The 27,876-nt window shown below is 41.1% G+C and overlaps 1 protein-coding gene across 1 annotated transcript; it reads right to left on the reverse strand.

Moving 5' to 3' along the window:
- Positions 1–20,304: 20,304 nt before the first annotated feature.
- On the reverse strand, positions 20,305–26,536 carry ca4a (carbonic anhydrase IV a). The gene is made up of 8 exons (XM_061086460.1): positions 26,401–26,536; positions 22,992–23,036; positions 22,255–22,419; positions 21,981–22,126; positions 21,560–21,652; positions 21,401–21,467; positions 21,148–21,311; positions 20,305–20,484 (listed from the first exon to the last, which is right to left on the reverse strand). Exons 1-8 carry the CDS (start codon positions 26,534–26,536, stop codon positions 20,305–20,307), a joined length of 996 nt encoding a protein of 331 aa, XP_060942443.1.
- Between the last annotated feature and the right edge of the window lie 1,340 nt (positions 26,537–27,876).

Below are 27,876 nucleotides of genomic sequence, written 5' to 3' on the forward strand. Positions count from 1 at the left end.
GGAGGAGACTATGAGAGGCAGCAATCTCCACACGCAGAGACAGACACAGAGGATGTCTGGAATCCATGAATATACACACATACACACATTCCATTGGAAGAAGTGCGTGACACAGACTCGAGGTCTCTGTAGTCAGGAGCTTTTATGTAACAGAAGGTGTTGACTCTGGGCTGCATCAATCAGTAAAGTGAGAGAGCTCCTCTTAGAATGTACACATCTACAGGATATTTAGATACTGAGAATGTACAGTCATCTTTACAAATATGGCCGCTTTAAGGTTTCTAGTTTTCTTAAAATAATCTTAAAAGGAGTAATCTATCAGCAATATATTTACACTCCAGAAAATTGACAAAAATAAGCACTCTCATAAAACAGTATGGCTATAACTTGCATGAAAAAAATAAGGTCAGTATTTTTCAAGGAATTGTTTGAAATGATAAGATATATGCTTCTTGCAATATGCTACTTCACAAAAGATTAATGTACAAAAAAAGCTGCAACTTTTGGAGCTGGTGGTATAGATCTGTAGGGAATACAATCTGGATCCATTGGTTGGCCCACCAGTTTGGTCCGGGCAAAAAAATCTCAACTATTGGCTTGGTTACTGTGAAATGTTTCCTATGCACTGACATTCAAAGTCCCCATAGGATTTAGAATTCTTGACTTTGGTGAGCCATGGATTTTTCCTCTGGCGTAACCATGATGTTATTTGCGGTTTTGATTTGAAAGTCTTGGAAACTATACTGGATGAGTTAGTTTCACACTGGGTGAATTGTAACCTCTAGTCCACCACCAAATACGTTATGTTTATATCAATGTCTGTTTGTCTGTTAGTTAGTTGTGCAACACAGCTGGACAGATTACCGGATTAATTTTTTAGATATTGTGCTGTTTTCAGTTTTTTTGAAGGGTAATGTCTCAGAGAGTAATTCATGGATCTCAGTGACAAAAATCTGACATGTTTTAGCGGACTGACATTAATGTGAGATTTGGTGCCCATCCAAACAAAAATCTGGGTCTTGTGAATTTAAATGTGGTTTCATATGGGAACTGTTGGGCTTTGACGAAGGTACAGTATGTGCTCTACTCAGCTAGTTTTCAATGTAGTGCCACAAACAAATGAAAGTTTTGATTAGTTTCCTTCCTGACTGCAGTCTTTATGCTATGTTTAGCTAATCACCTTGTGACTGAAGCTCTCTAACTTAAAAATGGGAGGGTTGTCAATCTCTTCTAATTCTCATGAAATGTCAGATGTTTACTTAAAGACGGTTTGAGGCAGAAAAAATATATGATAAATTATTATTGTGATAAATCATTTTCTTGATGTCAAACTTTTCTCCAGGCATATTCTCATACACACATACTTCCTGTATCACGGCCCAAGCATTTGTTGTTCCTGGCATCAATGCAACAAACTATTTCCCAGCTTTTTTCTTGCCCTTGCGACAAGAAATGAAATCATTGTAAACGACCAATGGAGGGGCTGCTTCTCAGAAATTGCCGCCAGCACACTGCAGGGACATCTGTGAGCTCTGGCACATATAGCCCAGCATGGGTCCTTGCACTGGGGTAAACGTCCTGTAGGACAACAGGTCACAAGCTCAGTCGCTGATTACCTGTCTGGCCTGACTCAGCACCCTCATTCTTCCTCCCTGTTGTATCCTGGTGTAATAAGAATGGTGCCATGACGTGACTTGGTTTTGGTTCCTATTGTCCCAGGGTGGACAAGATGTCTCTACTTTTTCCCTGGTGGGAAATCTGTGCAGTTTTGTCACACAAACTGTTTCCAAGCAGCCATGCATTCACCAAAACAAAATCAGTCATCTTTAAAAAATAACTCCGGGAAAGTGAGGAGGTAGACATCCTCGATAAGCTTAGAATCAGCAAAGTGACGCCACCGCCTGAAGAATGTGTGGTGATGCATTCACTGTCCAGTTTTCCAACTCAGTGACACACCCTGACAAATATTAAAAGAGACGTGTAAGTGATGTTTTCAGAACATTTTCAGGAAAGTCAGCACCTCTAAAATAGTCTGTCTGCCCCATTAAAGAAATATGGTAAAGTCTGCAGAGGTTATACAAGCCAACAGGAAGAAGATGTACGTGCAAAAAAAAGAGACTGTCTGAAAACACCTCATTCACTAAGCCCTACTCCCTCTATAGGGACTTCCATGAAGAGGACTAAACAATCAGCTCATTGGCAAAAGAAAAATCCCACTAATGATAATAATAATTATATCATTGTCTCGGGAATATAATTTACAACAACAATAACTTTGAGCAGCCGGTGGGATTTTTTTCCCAGAGGGCTGCTTAACATCATTGTTGTATTAGATGGTAATACATTCCTGATGGTATGTATTGCTCGGTGAGTGACCTGCGGTTGTACTCTTTGCACCGCGGGACGACATAAATGTGTTTAAATTCATGGGCTAATTGTGTCACAGTAATGCAACTAGACTATCCCATTGTGTAGGCTTCTTGGAATGCAGCCAACAAATGCGTCCTTCTAATATTGAGTAATGCCGATCCTTCCTGGCCCAACCTATCCCAGGATTCATTGCACTTCAGTGACAAACTTTTTTCAAAGAGATAATAATGGCACTGGTATCAAGCCCCAACTGAAACAAACAGCTAATGGTACACATACAAAAAAAGGGAGCATTAAAAACGTCTTGGTGTGTCCAACTTTAGCTCTGTTGAAAGGCAACAGCAATAAGGGCGGGACAAGCTGGTGATGCAGATCTGTTCGGCTTTCTCATGGTCCATGAAGGACGAAGTCTTCATGGGCCAGGTAGACTGCATCCTCCGTGCCATAGTGCCATGTATAAACATAGCTACCCTTTTATTGTGCATTCCATTCTAAGCTATTCAAATATTACACGGGTTCATATATTCATGTTTTTAATTTAAACATGTGCAAGGTACAGGGTGGCCATGCCACTGCCATTTATAAACATACATCTTGCATACAACACTGAGCAATTAAAGTAACTCACAGATTCATGTTTTCATTTTAACATACATGTAGAAGAGACAGTGAATCCTCAAGCTATCTGTGGATGCCACACATACTCCCACATTAGCGAGATGTTGGACCCTGATGTGTAGCACACAACTTATCTAATCTTGGACGGATGGAGGTTATCAGGCAGAGGGTCAAATCAGCCTCACAATATGTTTGATGCATGTAAATGTGTATTTAAAGACATTTAAATTTGTGGGGAAAAAATTGGTTCGAAAATAAATAAAAAATTATGGAAAAATTAAAAAATTATCTAATCAACCAAAGATTTCGCGGACCCCCTGTTGAAGACCTCTGGAATAGACTATGGAAACTTAAACCACACATTAACATACAAAATGGCACCTTCACTATGTAGTGATTGGTGCATGATTTTGGCAACAGAGAGAAATGCTGGTAAGAATTGAAAGCAGTGTGTATTGCTGTTTGGTAAAAAATGAAAAACGTTTTTTTGATGACTAATTGTACTGCTTTTAATAATAATAGACTTTGAACCAGCTAAACTTTGTCACATTTTAGGAAATAAAATGGACGTTTAATTAAAATTCTGGATTTGTAGAGAAGATTTATCAGCTGACCACAGTTACTAGCACGATTACAGCTCAGAGACAATGAGCTCCTGTGTTATGTCATACACAGGAACAGTACAAAAATAACTTACCAAGCTTGTCATCTGTGATAGATTTCATTCACACACTACAAAACACTTAGAATAACCCTTGACACACATTTGGAATGAAAACATTGGAACACAGATACTGTGCAGGCCAGTACTGTATGTGTGTGTCGAACCGGAACTACTTTTTCTTACCATAAACGTAAATCAACGGCGGCTTTATCTGACAAGACAACGCAGTGTTCACCACTTATCTCCACCTTGAGGACATGGAAGGAAACGTATCAGTAGGTCACTCTATAAAAAGGACGGGGTCTTTGCAGCACATGCTCGAACTTGATCCAGTGGATGTATGATGTGGTCAGGGCAACATGGGGCGTAAGGTTGGAGGACCAGGGAAGGACTATTTAGCAGCGGCAGAGGGAAGAGGACAATAACCATGAGAGAGAAGTGGCCTTGTGCACAGACCGCCACCACTATAAACAAACTATGGTGAAACATCTGGAGAAGTATAACCTCAGCAAGGGTTTAGGCTACAAGTACAACAGTACTATAAGATCTCTAATCCTATTAATCCTTAATTAAATTTCTCTGACTAAAGAAATAGAGTTAACATAATTGTAATTATACTCAAGTTTCCGACACATGCAGTGACTTAACTGAAGAGTCTGAAATCCGCAGATGATGTATTGTTTTCCTTATCTCCAGCTCTCCAACTTATTCACTTCCCTCCCACTGAACACAAACAACATCCTCCCTCTGGACTGGGCGTATGGGATGTCATGGTTCCTCACCCAGGGGCCCCTATAGAGACGCATCACCAATATGTCCCCCCCTGTGCGGGTTTCAGTTCGTGACCCATTCCCCCCCCCTCTCACAGTACGTCTCAGACCTGTGGGTCAGTGCAAGTCTGGGTCACACATTTGCAATAAAGCAAACACAATGAGAATTAGACAATGGGTGAGTGAGAAAATGGGAAAGCTGACTTTGTGTCAATCACCAGAGCTCCACATGTTTCGTGACATTTGGGCAGGTCATATTTAGTGCACGGCTCATGTTGATGGAAGCTTTTTTAATTCACCTCATTAGATTTGCGTGACACCCGCCTTGTGTTACACACGCAATTATTACGTCCTAATACGAGATACATCATGAAGTTGTCACATTTTCATATTTAGCTCTTTGAACACTTGAACAACAGAGGTCATATGAACCATTCTTCATCTACAGCTGCACTTTTGATGGCATATTAGAAAGCAAGGAACCCATAATTCCTCATTAATAATTTACCGACATTTATAACTGCAGAGTTGCTGGCTTACAGGTCGGCTGTGGCTCAAGAGGTTGAGTGGGTCGTCCACTGACCAGCCGGTCGGTTGTTTGATCTCTGGCACCTCTAGTGTGCAGGAACAGTGTTAGAGGGATGTGTGATAGAGAGAGTGCTGCACATAGATGCACTGTATAAATGTGTGTGTGATTGGGTGAATGGCAAAACTGTAAAGAGCTAAGAGTGGACATCAAGACCAGTATAATGTGATATAATTACAGACCATTTACCATTTAGATGCAGGTGATGACATATTAGGAAGTGAGGAACCCATAATACTAAATTAATGATTCACTGACATTTATAAATGCAGTTGCTTCCTTATAAGTATGTCATTAAGCCATTCATAAAAGCCCATCTCTCAGCTAATGTTACAGTCCTATACAGTGATTTATATTACATCATTACATCACAGTAATCTATTATAACTGATAGATTTAGGTTAAAATGGAATGTTCATAATAATGAGCTACCACAGGGATTTTTCACAACCTGCCTGGCAACAGATACGTTGATCTTTTGAGAGCAGTCGTCCATGTTTGCTGCTCGATGAGGCTGTACTTAAAATTATGTATTTTGAACTGATGATTGCACTATAGATGAAACGCTTAAAGAGGTTACACTTCATCCCAAAGAGTACATAAAGGTTTAATCCAAGTGTCATGGCAACCCATCCCCAAACTACAGATGCCAACCTGCTGTTGGAGCTAGAGAAAACGTCAGGGACTCACCAAAATCAACGTTTCCGTAGCAATAATATCTCAACTGAATTCTGTGGCAATTCCTCCAGTATTTGTTGAGCTATTTCAGTCTGGATCAAAGCAGTAGACGAGCCGACACACAATCTGCTATTGCTGTGAGGTGTATTTCTCAGTGCACAAAGCTGGAAAAAATATGGTGATTTAATTGTAAAAAGCCGGTGGCTGTTATAATTGGGCTCATGAGGAAATGTAGTGGGGAACCAGAAGCTGCGAGTAGGTTGGCAGCCTTCCTGCTGTTGGAAAAGATCTAGACAGGGATAGTGGGTAAACACAAATGTTCCTTGTCTCAGGCAATTAAACTCATCTAATTAAGAATTCCTTCTACAGTTAAAGTGAAATTTAATGAGCTGCTTAAGATGCCTCGGGTCTTTCTGTGTGACCTGTTGTGAATCGCTGTCAGCAGAGTTATTTCATCAGAGACAGTTACAGACGAAAGCATTTGCACGACTCCATGCCCGCTTAATGACACACAGCACATTTGCGTTCTATATGACTAATGACATCATCATCCTCTGAGTCAAAGGTCATGTCCGGGACAAATGAGGCACCGCCCAGTGTCGCCCCTGTTTTTATAAATAAACAACAACTTGGTTTTTTTTTCAGCTATTGACAAAATCTCATCCACATTCTTGAGAATAATTCACGGCAGGATGTGTGAATGATAAATATTAATAATCCAGAGCCCCGATGTTATGAGAGCCGCTCATCTGGGAGAGAATTCAGGATCAGAGAAACCCAAACATGCTCCAGTGAATGCCAACGAGACTGTGGGAAAATATTCTCACACGACAAGTTCAGGAAAAAATTACAAGTTTGTATAAGTGAGCATCAAGTTGTGTTAACGTGGCTGCTATTCATAACTTTTCATTAACTGTAGTTGGTTGTTGTTATACATTGCATTAGATTATTCAATTGAAAAAGTCTTATACCATTGTAAATGATTTGGTTAGGTGATTATTAGACACTTTAGAATAATCCTCACTCATGCTTATAATGTGTGTTTCATTACTGTCCACTTTATCATGTAAATACTCCTAATCCTGGAGCTTTTGATCATGTGAATTATCAGAAAGAACCATTTACATACTTGAGGGACAATTGGATAATCTGTCTGCAGAAGAGGATTGTGTGATAAAATTGACAGCTCCAAACACTGCTGCTAAATGCACTGTGAGGTGAGATTATCTAATTTCAAGGGCGTTAAAATTAACGGCTGGATTAAAGCGGGAGACCTGAGGCAGAGACATAGACGTATATTAGAAGCAGAGATGTGGTGCAGACACGTGGTTGGTGCTTGTCATATATATATATACATATATATGCAATAAACTAGAGTGGCACTCAGTAGAGCGCATACCTCCAACGAGTTTCAACCAACCCCCCGCAATCCAATCAAGCTGCACCAAATTTCACACACTTATAGATATCAGCCCATAAAGATCCATGGATTATTCGCGGGGAGAATTTTGAAAATGTGAAAAAAAAAACCTCGTACATCTCGCATTTTTAAACACATTGATCAAAAAATTCTTGGATAGATCAAATTTAATGAGTTCCTCCGTAACCCATAACACATCCTCCCACCAACGATCATGGTATCCATCCAGCAGTTTTTGTGTAATCTTGCTTACAAAAAAACAAACAAACCAGCCGACAAACGGACAGTTGGGAAAACATAAACTTCATGATGGAGATAAAAATGACAAACAAAAACTGTGGACCATTGGATGTTGACTTATACCTTTATAACCTGGCAAAAGGCCAGATGTTAAGGGGTTAAATTATTTATTTAAAAATGTTTAAACTCTGCTACAAATACACCTGCTACACTACCTACAATACCCCCCCCCCCCGCTATATTTGTATTATTTAATGCATATTTTATACACACACACCCATATATAGTCCTTTACCTTGCTAAAAGGTAAATGATAGCTATCTGATGAATTTTACATGTAAGTTTCCCACTGTTTGTCCTGTTGGGGCCCAGTATACGCACGTTTCTCTGTAAACCCACAATGCATCAGCACTCCACTTTCTGGATGGATGCAGCCGGATGTCGCTTCAGAAATGTCCATCATCTGAATAAGTCATATATGTGCTTTCAATAGCCCCTTTTCATCTTTTTGTTGTGTGAAGTATGTGAGAATAAGATGGGGCAGTAATCCTGATGCAAGCAGAGCTGCTCTCTCTTCCGAGTGTTGTCTGTAAAATCGCTGCTTTTAAGTCTTCTAGCAGGAACGTTTCCCTCTCCCCCTCACTGCAGACATACATCACACAGTCACCACTAACTTCTGCTCGAGATATGGGTCGGTGTTATGTGAGAAATACCCTGATCCACTGCCGCACTCGGATTTCGGATGCTGACGAAAGTTTCCTTCTGCACAGCATCACTCGGCAGAATGAGGGCACCCACTTGCAGCTGATCAAACAGGCAAACAAACAAATTCAGCTCGGGATAAAAGTGGAGGGGGTGGATGAAATGAAACAGAGAGAGAGGAGCATCACCCTGTGGGGGGCCCGCACACTCCTTTGAAAAGTTCCGCCTCTGGTTCCCAATCAGCACAGAGTCAGCAAAGGCTAGGGAAAGAGAAGCCCCTTGTCCCTCTCAGGGCGGCGGGGGAAAAAGGGCTGAATGAACCTAAAGCGGACATCTGAGAAGCTCGCAGTGTCCTGAACTGCACACCAGAGGAATCAGCTGCCAACAGCCTGACGGACGCACAAGAGCACTGAGTGTGTGTGATTGATACGTGGTGACCAAGTCATTTGATATGTCACAATAACAGCATCAGTTGTACTTCTCCCCCAGAACATCTGCAGTTATTTTGATATTTCCCCAGCAACTTTTCTTGTATACATGCATGCAGTGCACTGTGTGTGTGTCTGAGTGTGTGTGTGTGTGTGTGTGTGTGTGTGTGTGTGTGTGTGTGTGGTCCAGGTATTCCTAATGTTGTGGGGACCTGAATCATTCACATTATTGGTGGTAGTAACTGTGGTTAATGTTTGAGTAAGTCCCTAGTGCAGTTTTCAGAGACAAGAACTCCAGAGAATGTCCATACAACTGAGTCCAAATGAGTTTGTCTTTCATACATGAACAAGGCAGCAGGAGATTCTCCGCTCAGACAAGTTCCCAACGACACAGAGTCTCTGGAGCGTTCAGGTGAGGGCTGGAGCAGTAGGCAGAGGCAGGATGCTATACGTATACATTCCAATGCAGGGATCACATATTTGTCTTACAGCACGTCCACAATGGCGGCCCTTATCACAAAAAAACCTGTCTTGATATCTTTGTCAGTATCTTCTACAAGCATGTGTCCGCTTTTTCATCCTTAGATATTTGTAATCTTCCTTTTTTTTTCAGTTTGGCGTCCCTCGTGCTTTATAAACACCATTAACACACCCATTAACTAAGGGTGAATCTTTTGGAGGATCTCCAACTATGTTTTTACATAGGCTCATTTTGACATTATCTTTAGATCTTATAGGGGAGGGGGACTGGCTGGACAACAGTCTGGAGCCTCGCACTTAAACATTTGCGTTCACTTAAACAGCCCCTCCTGAGAATGTCCCGGAGGATGTCGGAGTTTAGCACATGCCTGAAAACAACTTAGAAAACCATTAACCAGTCCGTGTTTGTGTGTGTGTGTGTGTGTGTGTGTGTGTGTGTGTGCACATGTGTGTCTGATTGACTTGGCCACAGGAGCAGTCCGAAATGTTACCCTCCAAATCATGCCGATGCATTCCCATTGAAACTAAAGTGTTTGTCTGACTCAGCGTAAAATTGAAGAAGTCGAATATGATCTACACCTCTGGGCCACAGCTCATCCCCCTCCTCCCCCTGAACCTTGTGCGCCTGATGAGGAAACTGTCTCTTGCTTTAATGGATCTCCACGGTGCTAATGATGACCTGCTGAAAGTTCCTCTAACAGGAAGAAAAAGAAAGGGAAGTCTTTGATATTTCCTCCTTCCTTCCTCCGTTGTGAAGGCGTCAGAGGTGAGGCCTCGCTCAGCCTGCCCCAGAATGTACAGTTCTGGCAGCCGCAGAGCCACTAATCCTTCTATGGCTCCCCTGGGGAAGGTGGTGAGGCGCTGAAACTGTATATGGAAGATATTTCACCAGCTTCTGGAAAAAGGTCAGAGCACTTTGCCACAAAGTAGAGAGGTGACCTGCTCTAAACTCAAAAATAGAGATGACCAGGCTTATGCAGGGTCTGTTTTTATTCTCTGCAACATCGTACATATATGTATATATATATATATATATATATATATATATATATATATATATATATATATATATATACATCCATTTGATTTAACCCATTAAATCAAACCTTGTTTATGATGCTGTTTATTTACTCAACTAAGGATGTCATGTTTGTACCCTTGTACCTTTGTTTGCAAGCAAGATTATGCAAGAGAAGGACAGATTACCATTACATTTAGTAAATTCATGTGGTGCTGTTCAGGGAAGTACCCAAACATTTTTTATGTCTCAGGAATCCTCATATTTTTCTAAAATATATATTCCACTGATTTCCCAGGGAATAATCTTGGATCTTGATGAATGCGATCAGAAAGGAGGACTGACATCCATGAGAACCCATTGAATTTAATGGGAGGGTTGGGCCTTGGTGGAGGTATGTGCTCTACTGAGTGACATTCTAGTTGTGATTGACAGCAACTGCCATTAAATGTATTAACATTCAGTAAATACCTCTCTATTCAGTAGCTTTCAGTAACACGCTACAGCAAATCATCTACTGACTCAATAATTCAGCAGGTAATGTGTTACAGTGTTATCAGCCTAACTGGCCTCATATATCCTCGATTTTTGTTCCTACTTCTAATATTAACCTAACATTTCCTGCTGCTGCTTGTTCAAATTTTGTGGTAAAACTCAGGGTGACTTTCACTGAGCAGCAGTCAGCAACACAAGGAATTTGTCCAGGTTCATGCTGACAGGAGGTATGTGTTGTGTTTCACCATCAACCTGAGTCCTGACATCTTCAAATGTGGCTTAATTTATCCCGCTGAGTCATACTGTTATCGAGCTAAAATAATCATGATAATTGTGAGGTAGCTTAATGGGTTATTTGAGGATTGATTTGTTGATTCTGGCATGAATAAAAGTGCACCCCTTTTTGTTTGTTTTACCAAAATCTCATCAAAATCAGATTTTTGGCATTATACATTTTAGCCAGGTGGGTTCTGCTGTTTAAAGTTTAACATAAATACCATATGTTCTCCTTCCATCCGTTTCAGCATCTCAAAATTCAGTATATTTAGTTTAGTTCTTTATTTGATCTTTATTTTGTTGTATATATTTGATTATTACAGGTTAATCTCATAAAACTTATACAAACTGACCAAGGCTGGACAATAAAACAATATATATAATCATGCCAATACAATTGTCATCAATAACAATATAACAAAGTTCAATATATTTCGATATAATGCTAATGCATTGTACAAGGGTAACTGATCAACCTCTGATTTGTAAAATGTTTTGGTGTTAATAAAGTCTTTGTCATTCACCGCTGATTAAGAAGAGCTCAAAACCACAACATTCACTCAGGAGCAAAACTAACTCTTTAAACTTAAAGAAAATAATAATAGGACACTTATCGAAATAACTATTGATATTGACTGTTAATAATGGGGAGTATAATAATGTAATAATTTAAGCCGTATCACCCTGCAGCTCTAACTCTGACAATTACACCAACAAAAGTGTTTTTTAAACCAACCTGCATGTCCTCATCTAAAGTGATAACACTCTGTCAATATGGATATTATGAAATTAAATATTTCCTTGACAAATCTTTCTCATTTTCATCATACCTTGAATAACACTTATAGACTTTTTCATAGATGTTTTCCTTAACTCATTCTTTTACATTATATTGCAGGCGGACCCAGTGACAAGGAAAATCCTTTGTTGTGCTTTCTTACATCATAGTTGCTGAGAAAACCATGAGTAAAAAAAAAAACATTACTACAGAAGCAGCAACAATAACAGGAAGCTATGAGTTCCCTCTTGATAACTTGGACTTAATAATTTATTTCTCAGCAAACCTCCAGAGGACCTGAGTTACTTCAGAGGACTCAGACGTCATTTCACAGCAAACCTCCCTCTGACGCAGGAATAAGGACTGTGCTTTTATCCTGTGTCTGACCCTTTTCAGATGTTATCAATGGTTGATCTGTGACTGTAGACGCCAGGTCTCTACTCACTTACTTTACTAATGAACCAAGGAGCATTTCAAGGGACTTTTGGGGCCCCAGCCAATTGGGATCTGGGACACACATGATACCTAACCACATCATTGCAATCTTCAAACAGTTATTTTATTACGCAAATTAATTGACTGAATAAAGTAGTAATGTTAAATCCAAACCAACACCCCAGACACATAATACACACACATCTGCATCCCAGTCTTCAAACGGACCTGTGTAATTATAAAGCTTTTTGCAGACATCTAGTGATGCCTTTTTGAGGGGTTTCCAAATATGGTGTTGCTGCAGTCTCCTTTACATAACTGATTATATAATTAAAAAAATTATTCTCATTGCCGTTTACTAGCAAAATTAACCATTCCAAGTGACCCTCTCAGCTTAGGTACCCCAGTGATTGGGTGTTTTTCCCACCCTTCTGCAACGGCCTGCCTGAGCCATAGCTTCTGAAACATAATTCAATTATGTCCAATACAAGCTGCATTAATCAATATAAAACATGAACACAATAAATCATCAAACCCTGTAACTCACCTGAGCTATTTACCTCCTTTCAGCTCACTGTCTTCAGCTGACAATTTTTTTTTGTATTGTGCGGTCTCTCCCCCAACAGGACAGAGTTGTACACAGAAGTTAGCAGCTAATGGTAATTAGTAGGGTAAAGTGAGAACTCTGTCTGAGCAGACCCAGACATAGTTGCTGAAGAGTAAGATTATCAATATTGAATTTGTGTTCTTCATTTTGCGTGAGACATGAATCCAAATGACTGTAGATGTCTTTGTAAATGGGAAAATGTTTGCTCACATGTTAGCCACAATATAAGGTGATACTATATTGATCTACATGTGGGCTGACAGACATGACAGCTTCATGTGGGGATGATCTGCCCTAAAAAACTGTCAATAGTCTGATAATGTTTTATCTGCTATACTGTTTTGATCTAAACAGAATATTTTCCAAAATAAAGTCAGATTAATGACTAAACTCAAATGTCAATATCAGTTTCATTCAGGTCAGTTATGCAATACCAAATTTAGTTCTCATTCTTCTAGTCAAATGTCCAGATATGCTGGTGTGTATGCTCACGTCAGGCTGCAAGCTACAGAGATGAGATCACAAAACACAACAGCTGATTTATATTGATATGAACAGAAATATCTCAGTTTGGAAACAAGCACAACACAAGCAGACACAGTCTAGGCTGGAGCACCCTTTATTTCTTTCATATTATTTCTACATACTACTGTCATACTGCTGTTATGTTACTATTATCCATCCTGGATGGAGAACTGCAAGTCACCATGTGCAGGATGGTAAACTTTTCATTAAGACTGTTAGCTGAACATTAAGAGTCACTTTCATCTGATGAGTCACAAATTAGAGTCACAGGAATCTTGCTTAAATAAATCCTGTAGATAAAACAAAATCCATTAAATTGCACCAGGGGGCCTTAGAGTCCCTCACTCTCATCATGTTCTATTAAACCCTATCTGACACCAAATGTGTGCTGATGTGTGTCATTATCTCTGCAATAATAAACTTTTGAACAATGACAAAGGAAACTGTGTTCTTTGTTATGGCTACATGCATCATACCAGTATGTGTACACAAGATGCATGAATACAGAAATAAATATGAGACTTCAAAACCTGGAATTGTTACCTTCAATATATTGTGGGACCTTCCTGGTAAGATAAAGCATAAATAGAATGAAAATAAATATTCACATCAGTTTGGACTGAGCACATGTAAACAGAACTCTTCACAGCAGAATCCAAGGATATTTCTGATTCTTGACTCTCTGCATGTGGTGACTGGTTGTGTCTCCTTCCTTTACAATAACAAATATAAACATTATTCCTGCCTCTGCTCTGTTTGAAGGTGGACTGAAAACAGAGCACCTTCAAACATCATACATCAACAGCACTGCATATCTTTTGCGGAGAGAACTTTACCTTTTTGTGTGGCCACAGACAAATGTTTTGAGAATCCAGTCGTGAATTTCTTTACAAAGAAACACTGAAGAAAACACAGATGTGGTATGGAAAATATATGAACCCGGGTTATCGGCATATGATCACAATTCATATTTCTCAGCAGCTCCTCAGGATAACCTGCCATAATTCTTCAGCAGGGAATGTATAGGGTCCGCCCAAAGCTACACATCAATTTTTCACATGTTCCAAGACCCCTCACCCCATACCCTGGCCCGTGTCCCGTGAACAATGCAGCCATATTGCATTGTTGTCAGAAATAGAGCGACTTCACCGTGTTTTCCTCCAGCTCTTTGTGAACTTTGTTACTTAAGATATCCTTGTTTCTAGTAGAGGAGGGGAGCGTCTGTCACCTCTAGCCTGAGCCTCCTTCCTGTTGACTGATAATCCAAATCTGTACTCAGGTCACGGTGGGGCGTCACTTTCACAGCTAGAGTGGCCTGATATCAGTCTCCTGGCAGTTAGGAGTGTGTGTATATTTTGTCTTCTCTCCATGAAATCTGCCATGGAACAGATATTCAACAGTTTGTCCTGTGAGGTAAAGGAAATTTACTCAGATAGCGTTTGATTCAGGTCAACTTATCATATCTTTGCCATGACTCTGACAATGGCAGCACAATCAAACCTACTGCTTTTTACAGCTGCACGGATCTCTCTCTCTCTCTCTCTCTCTCTCTCTCTCTCTCTCTCTCTCTCTCTCTCTCTCTCTCTCTCTCTCTCTCTCTCTCTCTCGCCCTCTCGCTCTCTCTCTCTCTCTCTCTCTCTCTCTCTCTCTCTCTCTCTCTCTCTCTCTCTCTCGCCCTCTCGCTCTCTCGCTCTCTCTCCCTCTCTCACACACAAACGCACACACACAAACACCATCTTATCAATATGTACACATAACCATGTATCCTGAAACAAGAGACCTTGAGGTTACTCTGCCACGCCACTATCTTTACTTTAAGATATGAAATATGTCAGCAGTGGAAATAAAGAGGAGCTTTTCTCATTGACAGCTGAGTTATTCTGCTGATAAAAACATCTTTCGGCCACAGTATTCCTTTACAACTGATCCCGACTTACGAATTTGTTGACATTGATTGCATCAAAACTTTTTGTTCCTCTTGTTCATACTGGCTGTGAAAAAAATCCTCTCTTAGTGTATTTCTATTGTAAGAGATGGAGGACAAAAGTCTCGGGTCTGCATGAATTCAAAAGTTAAGCCACAATGACAATTATGTGAGACTTCAGCAGTCTGACTCAGGTCTGCTTCTGTAGTTGTTATATATATTAGAATTATGTAGCTGCAGCCAAAACACACTGATAGTCAAACAGCCATTATATTTCTAAAGATCATCCACCCGTTCATTATCTATACACAACCATTCACACTCACATTTACACCTATGATCAATTCAGAGTCTCCAGTTATTCATTCAACCTTTATTTTAACTTGGGAATAACTAAAACTAATAACTAAATAACTATACCTAATTTACAGTATAGCTGAGTACAGAGTATAAACGAAACATTCCAAGACACCAAGAAAACACAAATAACAAACTTTAGCATTTGCCAAATAGCAAAACCAAACACCTCAGGAATAAAAACAATACATAACATGTAATTTGAAGTAAATTAGTCAATTAAATCAAAGGATTTAACCAAAGTAGAACAGAACAGCTGGAGGTATAATAAGATGAGATGAGAAAACTTGGATTGCCCTCAGGATAAAAATTAATTGAGCTTTACATTGTTTTGTATGTTATTCTATGTTGCAGGTGCATGATGAGAATTCTTAATTCTTTCAAGCCACATATGAGTGTGTGAGTATTGATTCATAATAGTTCAGACTTGAAAAATGTGAAGCCATCCCTTAATTCCTGACTCTTCAAAGAGAGGTGAGCTGCTTGTGTTTACTTTTACAAACTAAAGTCCCTCTGATTGTAGAGGTGATTTATTTTATTTGTGAGATTTTCTCCTTTCACTTTGGCAGAGTTTTGTGCATGCACCTCTCTTACTGTATCTCTCCAGGAATGACCACAGTGGGACAGACTAATCCAGATCACTTTCCTAAAAGCTGCTGCTCCTGCAGGGATTATTGTGGTTAACCTATCACTTCAGCTGAGTCTGTCCAAGCAGCCTCAGATCTGCTTTACTGACTCCTCTTTCATGGGTCAGACACCGGGAGCAGCGAGCCGCCTCTTCATCTCACCGCCTCCTTTACCAGACACCGTGGTGCTCCTTAAACACCTCAGATGACCTTGTCTTCCAGACACTATCAGACATGCACTGAACTCTGGATAATCTCCTGACATTCTCCGGAGAGGCTGTACATGAGAGCACAAATGTCTGAGTGAGACATCGGGACTTTCTCCTGTGTTTTTCCTGTCAGCCCCAATAGTAAAAACTTTGGATAATGTCTGAATGAGCCAATGTGAGAACACAGCAGGAGATCCTCCCTATTGCGAGTAAGTGAGTGTGATGATATTTCTATCACAACGTCCCACTTTCGTTCTCTGACCCCTCTGTTAATATCCACCAAGACGACCTTTGACCTTCCCTACAACTTGAGCTAAAGTGTTGTTGAATGGGAGAATAAGATTTTTGAACAGGCTTTCTAATGATTTTTCATAATGCATTTCTCCAACGCCTCGGTCAGATCAAAAGGCTTTTGGTCACTTTACATTCTTTCATTTATCACAGAGCTTGATGTAAACGGATGTCAGCTGCTGTGTATAAATGACAGGATATTCCCCTCTGACCTGCCTAACCACTGAAAGGTATATAACATAAACACATATATGCTATATATATGCATATATATGGTCCCTTTGCTGTATTTATACGACTTGACTAAATACCATTGTGTGCTGTACTTTGAAGTAACATGAAAGTTCTGCTCATATCCTATCTCTTCTGAGGAAATGACGCTTTTTGATTGTGTACTAAGGAGCATAATGCAAGAAATGATGGGTTATTGTGCACTGCTGGTAAACGTTGCACCTCGATGGGTTACAGGTGTTAGCAGGTGTGTGAATTCGATTAGAAGACAGTTGAAATATTTCTTGTTGACAGCTTTAGTGCGTATAGACGCTCTTATGGCAGAATCGATCAATGTGCTGCTTTGGATTAATTTCATAACGTGGATGCAGGAAGTAGGGCCATCACATCGACGGCCAGTTAAGGTGACAGTGTTTGTTTTCATGGACAAAGAGCGGCCCAGTGACCTTTCACTGCAGCTGGATATCTGATGGGCTGCTGTGTGTGTCCCAGGGAGGGTCACATTCAATATGAGGATGCCTCTGGTTTCTCACAGGGAGAATGGTGCCCTTTGTCCTGCAGACCCCTGGGACAGGAGGCATTCGAGGGGAGATTGAGGAGTTAGTGGGGTTGTATGGGCGCTGCTGTCTGTTGACTAGAAGTCTGAGGCACCTCTGCGAGATATTAAGCATCCACCCTTTGATCCCCCAGTCTGTCCTGAAGAAGCAAAAGAAGCCAGGGGAATGAAGGGGAGGCTTTCATTCAAACTTTTGTGTACATTCTCTGTCCGTCTCCGTGCATGTCTCTGTGAGGGGCTACTGTCTTCTTCTCAAGCCTGTCCATCACAGTATGCCTTTTGATTTCTTAATGACGAGGAGGGGGAGAAGTTGGAAAAAGGACCTGTTGTCTCAGAGGCCAGTTGCCTAATACCTTTAGTGTGTTTGTGTTACTCCGGCAGCTTTGATAGTGAGCTGTGTATGATACAACATTGTTCAGTGTGTGTGTGTGTGTGTCGGTCCTTTCTTCTGACTTCTTTCAAAGGGCTGTTTGAGGGTCAAGACTTGCTGTTAGAGTTAGGTTTAGGTTGTGTGTGTGTGTGTGTGTGTGTGTGTGTGTGTGTGTTTTTTTTCTGTGTGTGTGTGTGTGTGTGTGTTTGTGTGTGTGTGTGTGTGTGTGTGTGTGTGTGGTCAAGGTATTACTTATGTTGTGGGGACGTAACTGAAGATATGTTTAAGGTTAGGTTTAGGTTAGATTTAAGTAGCTAAGGTTAAGGCTAGAATATGTCTCCAGGAAATTAATGTTAGTCAATATAATGTCCACTGAAGTCACCGAGACATGACAGTTTTTTGTATGTATGTGTGTATTCATTTGTGTTACCTCTTTAGGACCTTTTGCAACATAAACTCTGACCTTGTTAGGACCAGTAGAGGTCAAAGTTAGGGTTAGGCATGAATTGGCCGTGGTAAAGGAGGTTAAGGTTTTGCTTAGGCTGTCCACAATGGATGGATGCCAATGCATAGTCCAAATAAGGATTGTTGCACAAGCCTGTGTGTGTGTGTGTGTGTGTGTGTGTGTGTGTGTGTGTGTGTGTGTGTGTGTGTGTGTGTGTGTGTGTGTGTGTGTGTGTGTGTGTGTGTGTGTGTGTGTGTGTGTGTGTGTGTGTGTGTGTGTGTGTGTGTGTGTGTGTGTGTGTGTTTGTATGTGTGTGTGTGTGTGTGATCTCTGGCCAATCATGGCCTCCATAACAACACGAACAAGTCAATTAGAAAAGGATTAAAGGCCTGAGATGCATCAGTGTTCTCTCCCAACAGACTGATGGGGGAATCGGACAGGAAAGTGAGAAGCTGGTCTGTGTGTCTGATCCAGCAGACAAACAGCAGAGCCAAGACGGTGTATTTTCTAATATCAGTTTTCACAGTGCAGAGACTATTGGGCAGGACCGGCACTGGGGCTGAACCCGGTTTTGATCAGTGATTCAAACGGCTTGAATTATGCAGAGGAGACTGGGTTTAAAAAGGCATGTAGGTAGTTTATTGTTCAGTTGGAACACATTCTCCATATTATTAATGACATTTTCAAGCATTACAACCGGAACAATCTCATCCACATCATAAGTAAACTCGATTGGTCATGAACAACTTGATACTTCATATATGCATTCAATGCTATATAAACTTTGTAATACATAAATAACAATAACTGTGCGTCCTCATATTAATATACACATTCAATACATAAATACATGTGTACAATGACACAGCATAAAAATATAAGTTGATGCCTTATGAAACAATGGAAAATATACAGATTCCTTGCTCGATCATCACAATGAATCCTGCTGTCGAGTTGCCCAGATCTCTCACTTGAATACATGACGAGTCCCATGAATAAATGAGCGAGAACTCAGTGTTGTGTAATTCACAGTCGATAACATTCAGTGCATCCAAGACCCTGTAATACAAGCCATGAACACAGTCACATGCTCTCCAGATAAGCTCACTGAACTTTGCAGGTCAACGATGGGTAATGAGAGTGACAGATGAGTGTGAGTTATGAATTTGGCGAGCATGGTTGTGTGTATGCAGCGTCACTCCAGCAGCCATGTGCATGTAGTCAATAATGAACATCTAGAACATCGAGACATGCAGATTTATGCGAGTGCTGATGTGCAAGAGGATAATGTCGCTGGTTTGGAAAAGAGAAGTGACACACTTCGCTGGATTTTTCATAAGTGTTGCTGTGTCAACTTCCCTCAGCCATCACTCTGTGGCCCTCTGTTAGCATAAGCATCTCTGTAGCATCATGTTTGTCTCAGGTAGCCTCTCTGTAGGAGGAGGCGGCCTGTAGCTCTGCTCTCAGAACAGCGTGGCTGTTCATCATGGATTTTCTTTTTCTAATTCCTGTAGAGAATGGCCAAAACCTACTGCTGACTGAGTGACTGTGAGGAGTTCACCTGACGGCTGTGCTGTGAGCTCCTGGACTTTGAAAAACAAAAAAAGTGCTGACTCCTTTGACCGCTGGCTTTGAAATGGAGCTTGACTCAGTTCTGCTATTAATAGCTCTGTGCCTTTCCCATGCCCCATTGAGAACGACACGTCACGTGCGGTGTCATGGGGCTGGCTGTTGTGCTCAGAGCACAAACCATCGGCTACTCACACTGACGTTAGCGGAAACTAAATTAACCTGACATTGGACAAGGTGGATGGGGTTTAAAGTGTCCGAGGATGTGTTTATGTGCTGGTGTTTAAAGGAGCAGACTGTGAAAAATTAAGGGCATGACTGAGGGTCTGTGGTGGTGAATTCACTTTGAGTGCTTGGTAACCTGCTGCTTTATGGCACATTCATAATGTTCAAATAAGACCTACTTCTTCACTACGCATGCATGAATGCTGATCAAACCCTTACGGCACCTTTCATAAGGCATTTCTCCAATGCCTTTGTCATTTGTGTCATAAGGGAAGACCACCAGGTGAGTTATGCCTGCACTACAATGTGGTTGATCATCTTAGCAACCATGCAATGATGAAGTTACAAACTGGGGGTTCAGCGGAAGAGTGATACCGAACATATTGTGTTCATGGATGTTGCAGAGCAGCTCTAGTTGGGACGGGACAGTCCCAGGGCCGTGGCCATGGCGGCGAGGAGGAGGGCGGAGCTTGCCAGGATCACTGCACTTCCCGACCGGAACACCTGCCGGCCGTTCAAGGGCTGGACCGGCCTGAAAGTCCCAACCATTGGCTTTCCGTCGTGGAACTTGAGCTCGGAGAAGACCCCCAGCTGGAGGAAAGAAAAAATAAAGATGAATGTTTGGTCCCCGTCTTTTTTGTATGAATTTGTCAATTTGTCTATGAACTGTACATGGGAGTCTGTGGGTCAGGAGATAAAGCGTGTGGTCCGCTAATCAGACGGTTGGAGGATTGATCTCAGTCAACCTGACCAACCTGCCTGAGTGACATTTAGAAAGCTAAAAAGTTGTTAGCAATTCAATGAAAAGATTTTCCGTATGAACTTCTCTTTTGATTTCATTAAAATCACAGTTTGATGCCCAAATAGTTAAAATTATCCCAACATTTCACATAAGATTGTCGATCAAAAACAATCCCTCTGCAAACTCTAAACTTACTAACAGTGTATAAGGTAGTTGCCACTAGCTCCACCTTAAAAAGAAACTACTTTAAAATGCTACTCAATCATATATTTACTGGTGTATAGATGCATATGTACAGAGTTATATCAGTCACCGGGGACAGTTTACATTGTGCAGATAATACTTCTTCAATTTGATGTTAAAGTTTTAATGCAGGACTTTTATAATGTTGTTATGGTAATTTACCCAATGTGAAGGCTGTGGTTTTCATTTTCCATCAAACACTGTACCATTGCAACAAAAATAGGGGAAAAGATATTAAACATAAACATATTATTATCTTTTTTGCTGACCTGGTCCATGCTCAGAGGGATGGGGGTCTCAAACAGAGTCCAGATCACAGCCTCGGTGCACCCTGGGGTGGTCAGAGAGCCCTTGTAGCGGTAGTAGCTGGTCAGATTCTGCTCAGACGGGATCAGCTGTGTCAGGGAAATGCTAGACAGGGATGTGTTGCCATCTGAAAACAGAGAAGCCACAGATGAAACTTCAGTACAATATTATGCTGCCATGTTTTTAAGCTGATCATATTGAACTGAAAATACCTACTTGCAGTTGTTATGCTTCGCAGAGCGTTGATGACTGGGTCGTACTTTCGGTTTCCACTTTTGGACCTCTGAATGTGGAAGGAAAAACATTTAATTTGGAGGTCTGACGTGTAACATACCGTGAGTTTGATTTCAGCGATACAGAATTGAAAATGGTTACCTCATAGAAAAACCCAAGGACAGCAACTCCTTCTGGGTCTGACAGGGCAGTTGTGAGGTCAGTGTAATGGTGCTTCATGTGAACAATGTGCAGCTGTAGATAAAAGATTAACAGAGTTACACATTGTTCACAAAAACTTCAGTCACTATATCTTCTTTTAACAAAATATATTAAGGGGCCCCTTGTTCCTTTTGCTTGAGGCCCCTAAGATCCCTTGAAACACTCCTGGTGACATATTTCTTCATTATAATGAACAGGGGCTCTGTCTTTTTTGAGTCAACTCCTTCTCAGTCAGTTTTGTTAGATGAAATCAACAAGTTGGTTTAGTTTTTTTTGTTATGTGAAACACAAACAATCAAAATGAAAAATATGATGTTTTTGTGCATCGTGGATTTTGTTTTAAATCATCTGCCTGACATACCTCCATGGGATACTGCTCTCCATCGATGGTGTGTTCAGAGCCAGGCCCTCCATTGTTGCCCCAGTGGAGGTGGAACTGTACGGCCTTGTAGACGGTGGGCAGGCCTCCACCTGAGACGGTGCTGATGTGGGGAACTCCAACCTGAACTATTGGACGCATACACATCAGATATTAAGATATCAAGCAACGAATCAAAGCATGATTGGCTATATGGCTATTACGATATATATCTTATATAAACCCATATTATAGGTTCATCGGAAGATAAACTCACCTGAGTGGCCGTTGTTCTTGATTGTGCCTCTGAAGATCTGCTGGTAGTTGTTGAACTCAAACGGAGTCAGACGATCGTCCTTCAGAGTCTTTCTGGTGACGATGTTGATGGGCGACTGGAGTTTTCCCCCACAGTTGCTGTTGGCGTGGTTCCACTTTTCAGGTGCTAGAGGAAGAAAACACAATTAGTTTTTATCTTCCTGGGGCTTTTGATACAGACTGCCACTTGATTCCTTTAGGAGTTCCTCAGGGACCAATCCTGAGTCCACTACAATTATTCGTTTCTGTGTCATTTTGGACAAGGATTTCAAAAACGTCATATCGGGTTTCATTTCATGCTGATTATTATCGGATCTACATTTACACAGTTAAAACTGCTAATTCTTTAAACTTAAAAAAAATGTTGTATGTGTTTTTATTATTACTTTAGTCTTTATATTCAACCATTGCATCAATAAAAATTACAAGATCCAGTAAAAAACGTGTATTCTGTGTAAACAAGGCCAAACACCAGAGTAGGCTGGACTTGTCTGAGGAGAGACATCTTTTTCATTTTTATTTCTAACCGTCTCCTTAAACACATTGTTTTGAGAATTACAGAATTACATTTTCTTAAGTTTTTTCATTCTGTACTTTCTACAGCATTTATTGTTTTAATTCAATCCTTGAAATCGCTCCTTGTTTTAGTCATATGTATTTGTATACACTTAAAATATTAATTTATTAAAATAAGCTTACCATTGCACTGATGATCACAGGTAAACTGGGACTGGTAGCACCAATCTGAAAAACAGAAAATTAAATACATTTATTCGAGACAAGCTTTTCATGTTACACCTCTATCGTGAGTTATGACGTCACCAGCTAATAAACAGCAGGACTGCAATTTAAATGATTGTGTGGCTGGAAGCTATCCGGACAGATGTAATGTGTATTTACATTTGATTAATAGTTTATTTTTCTTCCATTACCACAAACTGAATTGAATTGTTTTCCCAATGGTTTTCAACTGTTGTTACTGACCCCAACCACTCAAAACACAGGAACTGTCTTCCTATTCACTCGACGATGGCGTTTGCACTCTATCTTTCCGTGCAATCATAATAAATAGCGAGCCAATCTTTTGCATCAGCAAAGTCCCATTCTCACGTGTTCGTCAGCGGGGGTAATTAATATTTCACAATTGGTTTGCATGTCACCACCCTGTTCTCAGAGACAAATATCTACAGCTATCACTCAAATCAAATATTTACGAAAAAACACACATACCATTGAAAAACTATGGGGAGGGTTTCCCGCTATGTTATTACAATTGTATGAGGACGTGAAGGAAGTCAGTGCCTTTCTTCTTTGACATGTTGGTCAGCCTTTTCCTCCTGCTCTGCCATGATAATGGGAACTGAAAATAAACGAAGCTGGGGGGGCAAACCTTTTGGGAGCATGGGGTCAGATTGTGTTCACTGATACCATCACACGGGTTCCTCTAATTTAAAGGTTTGTATTTATTTCTTAATGAAGCCTTTGTTGTGGTGTGTGTAAGAGGAGCGTGAAGAGGAGGACGAAAACACAATCTCACTAATCTCCTCTGTGCAGAGCCTTGAGGCCACAGTTTTACTTGACTTGAGTGCTTCCATTTCATACCACTTCATACTTTATCTGCAGTTTTCCAGAGGGAAAACAACATCACACTTTTCACTGCACTACTGTTTAAGTTTGTTACTTAACCAAGATACCAACATTTATACTTAACTATTGAATTTATTCAAATAACACTTTTATAGATAAATACGAGATTGAAACATAACTAAATTACGAAATACTTAATCCCTTAAATATATGGTAATGTGAACTATACATTTATATACATTCATATATATATATACACACAAATGTGGGTGAGGTAATGCTTTTACTGAAGTCAAATTTAAACGCAGGACTTGTAAGGAATATTTTTACAGTGTGGTCCTGAAGTCAAGAATCTGAAACATTTCTGTAACCTTCCTCCATCACTCTCTCCAAGTAGAAAGACTTATTCACAAAGTCACTCGTAGTCTTCTCATCCCAGCCAATCAGATTCCTGTCCGCACTATTTCTGCCCAATCGACTTTGGGCTGTGATCCATCGTGGCGCAGAGCAGCTGAACGGAGTGAATGAGATGACCGAGACTCAGAGGAGGAAACTGATGGGCCACGCCCGCGTGCACCAGAGCAATGTTGTTCACGTGAATACACATTGTGTGGAGCCAGACTTTCACACGCACGAAACACGGAGCTCGAGAGGAGGACAGGGCAATGCGCAAAAACACCCACACCTGGATGTGGCGCTGAGAGTCCGGGTCTGCCACAACATCAGGATCGGTTTCATCACTGCCAGAGGACGGGTTCACTTCATGTGATCGGCTTCTCTCTCCCTCGCACACTTCACCTGCAGCTGCCCCCCACAGGCTGCACGTGGCCGCGCAGGCGCACGGTGCGTAATTGGATGAGAGAGGAACCTCCACTACACTAAGTCCAGACACCTGAGAGCTCCATACAGTGTCCGAGTCCCCCTGCAAACTCTTATTATAATATACTAAATTATTATCGCTATTATATGGATGGCTCACACTGAGTTTGGTTGTTCTGTTGTGTCTCCAGATTATTGGACGGTTTCGACCTGTGTAAAGAGACTTGACATAATGTTTGTTGTGTTTATACAAATATCTTTTTTTTTCTTTTACAGTGGAAGTGTTTGAACCAGTAAATGGCTGTGATTAATCATTTATTCTGCTTGGTTCCTTGTGGAGGAGTGTTTTTGTCACTTTAAGGGTTTAATTGGACTCAACTGCGTAAAATGATTAAGAAGCTAAATGGTTAAAAGATGCAAATTTACAGCAAAACCTAACAGTGGAGCGGCGGTGGAACGTCCTCTGATGAAAGCCTTAATGACTAACCACTGACCAAATTAGCCTGATGATCTAATCTGCGATCCCGACGGCTGCTAATTTACTTCATCACAGAGCTGGTGGCAAAGCGAGAGGCTTTTAACATCTCTCAGTAGATTTCACGCCTCAGAATCCCCCCCCAACCCCCTGCTGTGAAGCTGAGACGCAGCGCAGCGTTATTACGCGCGCCTCTGCCGCAGCAACAACTACAAGGACGCACAAGTAACACACACACACACACACACACATACATACACACACACACACACACACACACACACACACACACACACACACACACACTGAACAATATTGTATCATACACAGCTCACTTTCAAAGCACACACACACAGGCTCAGTTTGCGTATGAGCAGGTGCACGAGAGAGAGAGAGAGAGAGGGAGGGAGAGGGAGAGGGAGAGGGAGAGGGAGAGAGAGAGGGAGAGGGAGAGAGAGAGGGAGAGGGAGAGGGAGAGAGAGAGAGAGAGAGAGAGAGAGAGAGAGAGAGAAAGAGGGAGATGGAGAGGGAGAGAGAGAGAGAGAGAGAGAGAGAGAGAGAGAGAGAGACAGAGAGAGAGAGAGAGAGAGAGAGAGAGAGAGAGAGAGAGAGAGAGAGCGAGAGAGAGAGGTGTGAGGGCAGGTACGGAGCAGCAGCCCGGTGCCACATCGTGACGGACACGGCAGGTGGAGGACAGCGTCACGCGCGGGTTTGGTGCTGTTTTGGCGCATGGGTGGGGGGGGCTTTAATTTGGGGAGCCTATTACACTATTGTCTCTCTCTCTCTCTCTCTCTCTCTCTCTCTCTCTCTCTCTCTCTCTCTCTCTCTCTCTCTCCTATTCGATTCTCGGATTTCCGCAATTTGTCAATACACATTTCAATCTCAACTTTCTGATTGGCGGCATGACACTTCAGCCCGCTGGTCTCACTGAGGAGATCGATCGATTCCATGTTCAGTTTAGAAAGGAGGTACATCTAGTCATGTTAATGCATCAGTAATCGATCAAGTATAGGAGAAGCTCACAGATTTTGATCAGGAACATGATAAAGCCATGTGTAAGAATCACTCATGTCCAGATATGTATTAGCATTAGACATTTTGATATAAATTAGGCAGTTTAACCCATTTGTCACTGTATGCACAGAGGCAAGGGGGATTCAAACAGAGACACATTTTGTTGTGTTGGTCCATATAAATATTTTGCATGGATGAAGAGAAGAGACTCACCTCCGGCTGCTGTGCTCAGGGTCCACAGGCAGGATGCCAGCAGAGCGGGCACGATGAGCGGCTGCATGCTGGCGCTTCTCTGGCTCGACCGACTGGAGGCGACACAACGACTTGTTTCTTTACTATGTGGTCGCATTCTTGCTGGGTGGGGGGGTCTTATACCTATCCATCAGCATATCCCCACAGGAAAGTCAGAGTGGTGGCCCCTCCCCCTCCAGGCGTCGCCACCAATGAAGATACAACCATGGAGGGGGGGTATCAATAGGCTCCTGGTGAGCAGGAACCTATAGTGAGGAAAACACTTCCTGATGATGTGAGGAGTAACTGTACAATAACGATTATAAAAGTGATATTAACACCGTTATTGACTGAACATCAGCTTCACACCTGTCACTCATATCCAACCTGACTCCTTTACAGTTAAGGTTAGAAAACACATCACAGAGGCATTTCAGCCTGTTCCAGCTGTTGATTGAAGTTAAGGGATTTTTAATATTCACATGTCCCACGTTTATTATCACGTTATGATTGTGATGATGGTGACTATTATTAGTACTAGCGTCATGGCTGCATCATTTTGTCCAATGGAACTATTCTCAATGTTTAAAATTAAAGTAAATGTAGCACAATATTGAAAACAATACAATACAAGGTCCTGTATTTAAATTGTACATACAGAAGTATACAGGCTTGTGAGTCACGTGTTCAACACTTTGAGATGCACTTATCTGCACTAAAGGGTCAACATAAATACAGTTTCCTTGATTGATACAACACAATGCACAAAATATCAAAATTAAGAGAAACTAACAACCCCTGTAAAGTATTATATAATTACTGTATTGAACTTTTTTGTTTGGTTAATAAGCAAGAGGGTTTTATTTGGGGAAAGTGGAATTAACTCATGTTAACAGTTGGGTATAGTCCATAATAGAATGATAGAATAAAGCAATAGGATGATCTATAAAAACAGATTGTTAAACCCTATGAGGCAAATTGTGGTTTGTGAACTTGGGCTGTATAAAAAAAAAAGTTTAATTGATGAATAATGCATCATATTATGTAAAAAATGTATGAATCGAATGAAGAAAAAAACTGTGGTGGAGAAGTATAATCTTGCATTAAGTGGAAATACTACAGTGTACCTCAAAATAGCATCTCATTATAAAAGAGCAGATTGACTTTTCACCACCACATTTGGTCCCCATAAGACAATTGGTCAATGAGTGTCTTATAGGGACAGCATGACACGCACACACACGCACACACACGCACACACACACACACACACACACACACACACACACACACACACACACACACACACTCACACGCACACGCACGCACGCACACACACACACACACACACGCACGCACACTCTCTCTCACACACACACACACACACACACACACACACACACACACACACACACACACACACACACAGCCTCATATCTAAAATAAGATATCAGGTGA

Source organism: Limanda limanda, chromosome 14 (assembly GCF_963576545.1).
Source record: "Limanda limanda chromosome 14, fLimLim1.1, whole genome shotgun sequence".
Classification (NCBI taxonomy): Eukaryota; Metazoa; Chordata; class Actinopteri; order Pleuronectiformes; family Pleuronectidae; genus Limanda; species Limanda limanda.

Coding starts and splice junctions, on each gene's coding strand:
- ca4a (XM_061086460.1), bottom strand. CDS start 26,536: ATGCGACCACATAGTAAAGAAACAAGTCGTTGTGTCGCCTCCAGTCGG. Junction 22,420..22,991: donor CTGTGATCATCAGTGCAATG/GTAAGCTTATTT, acceptor TTCTTCCTCTAG/CACCTGAAAAGTGGAACCAC. Junction 21,312..21,400: donor GCGAAGCATAACAACTGCAA/GTAGGTATTTTC, acceptor CTCTGTTTTCAG/ATGGCAACACATCCCTGTCT.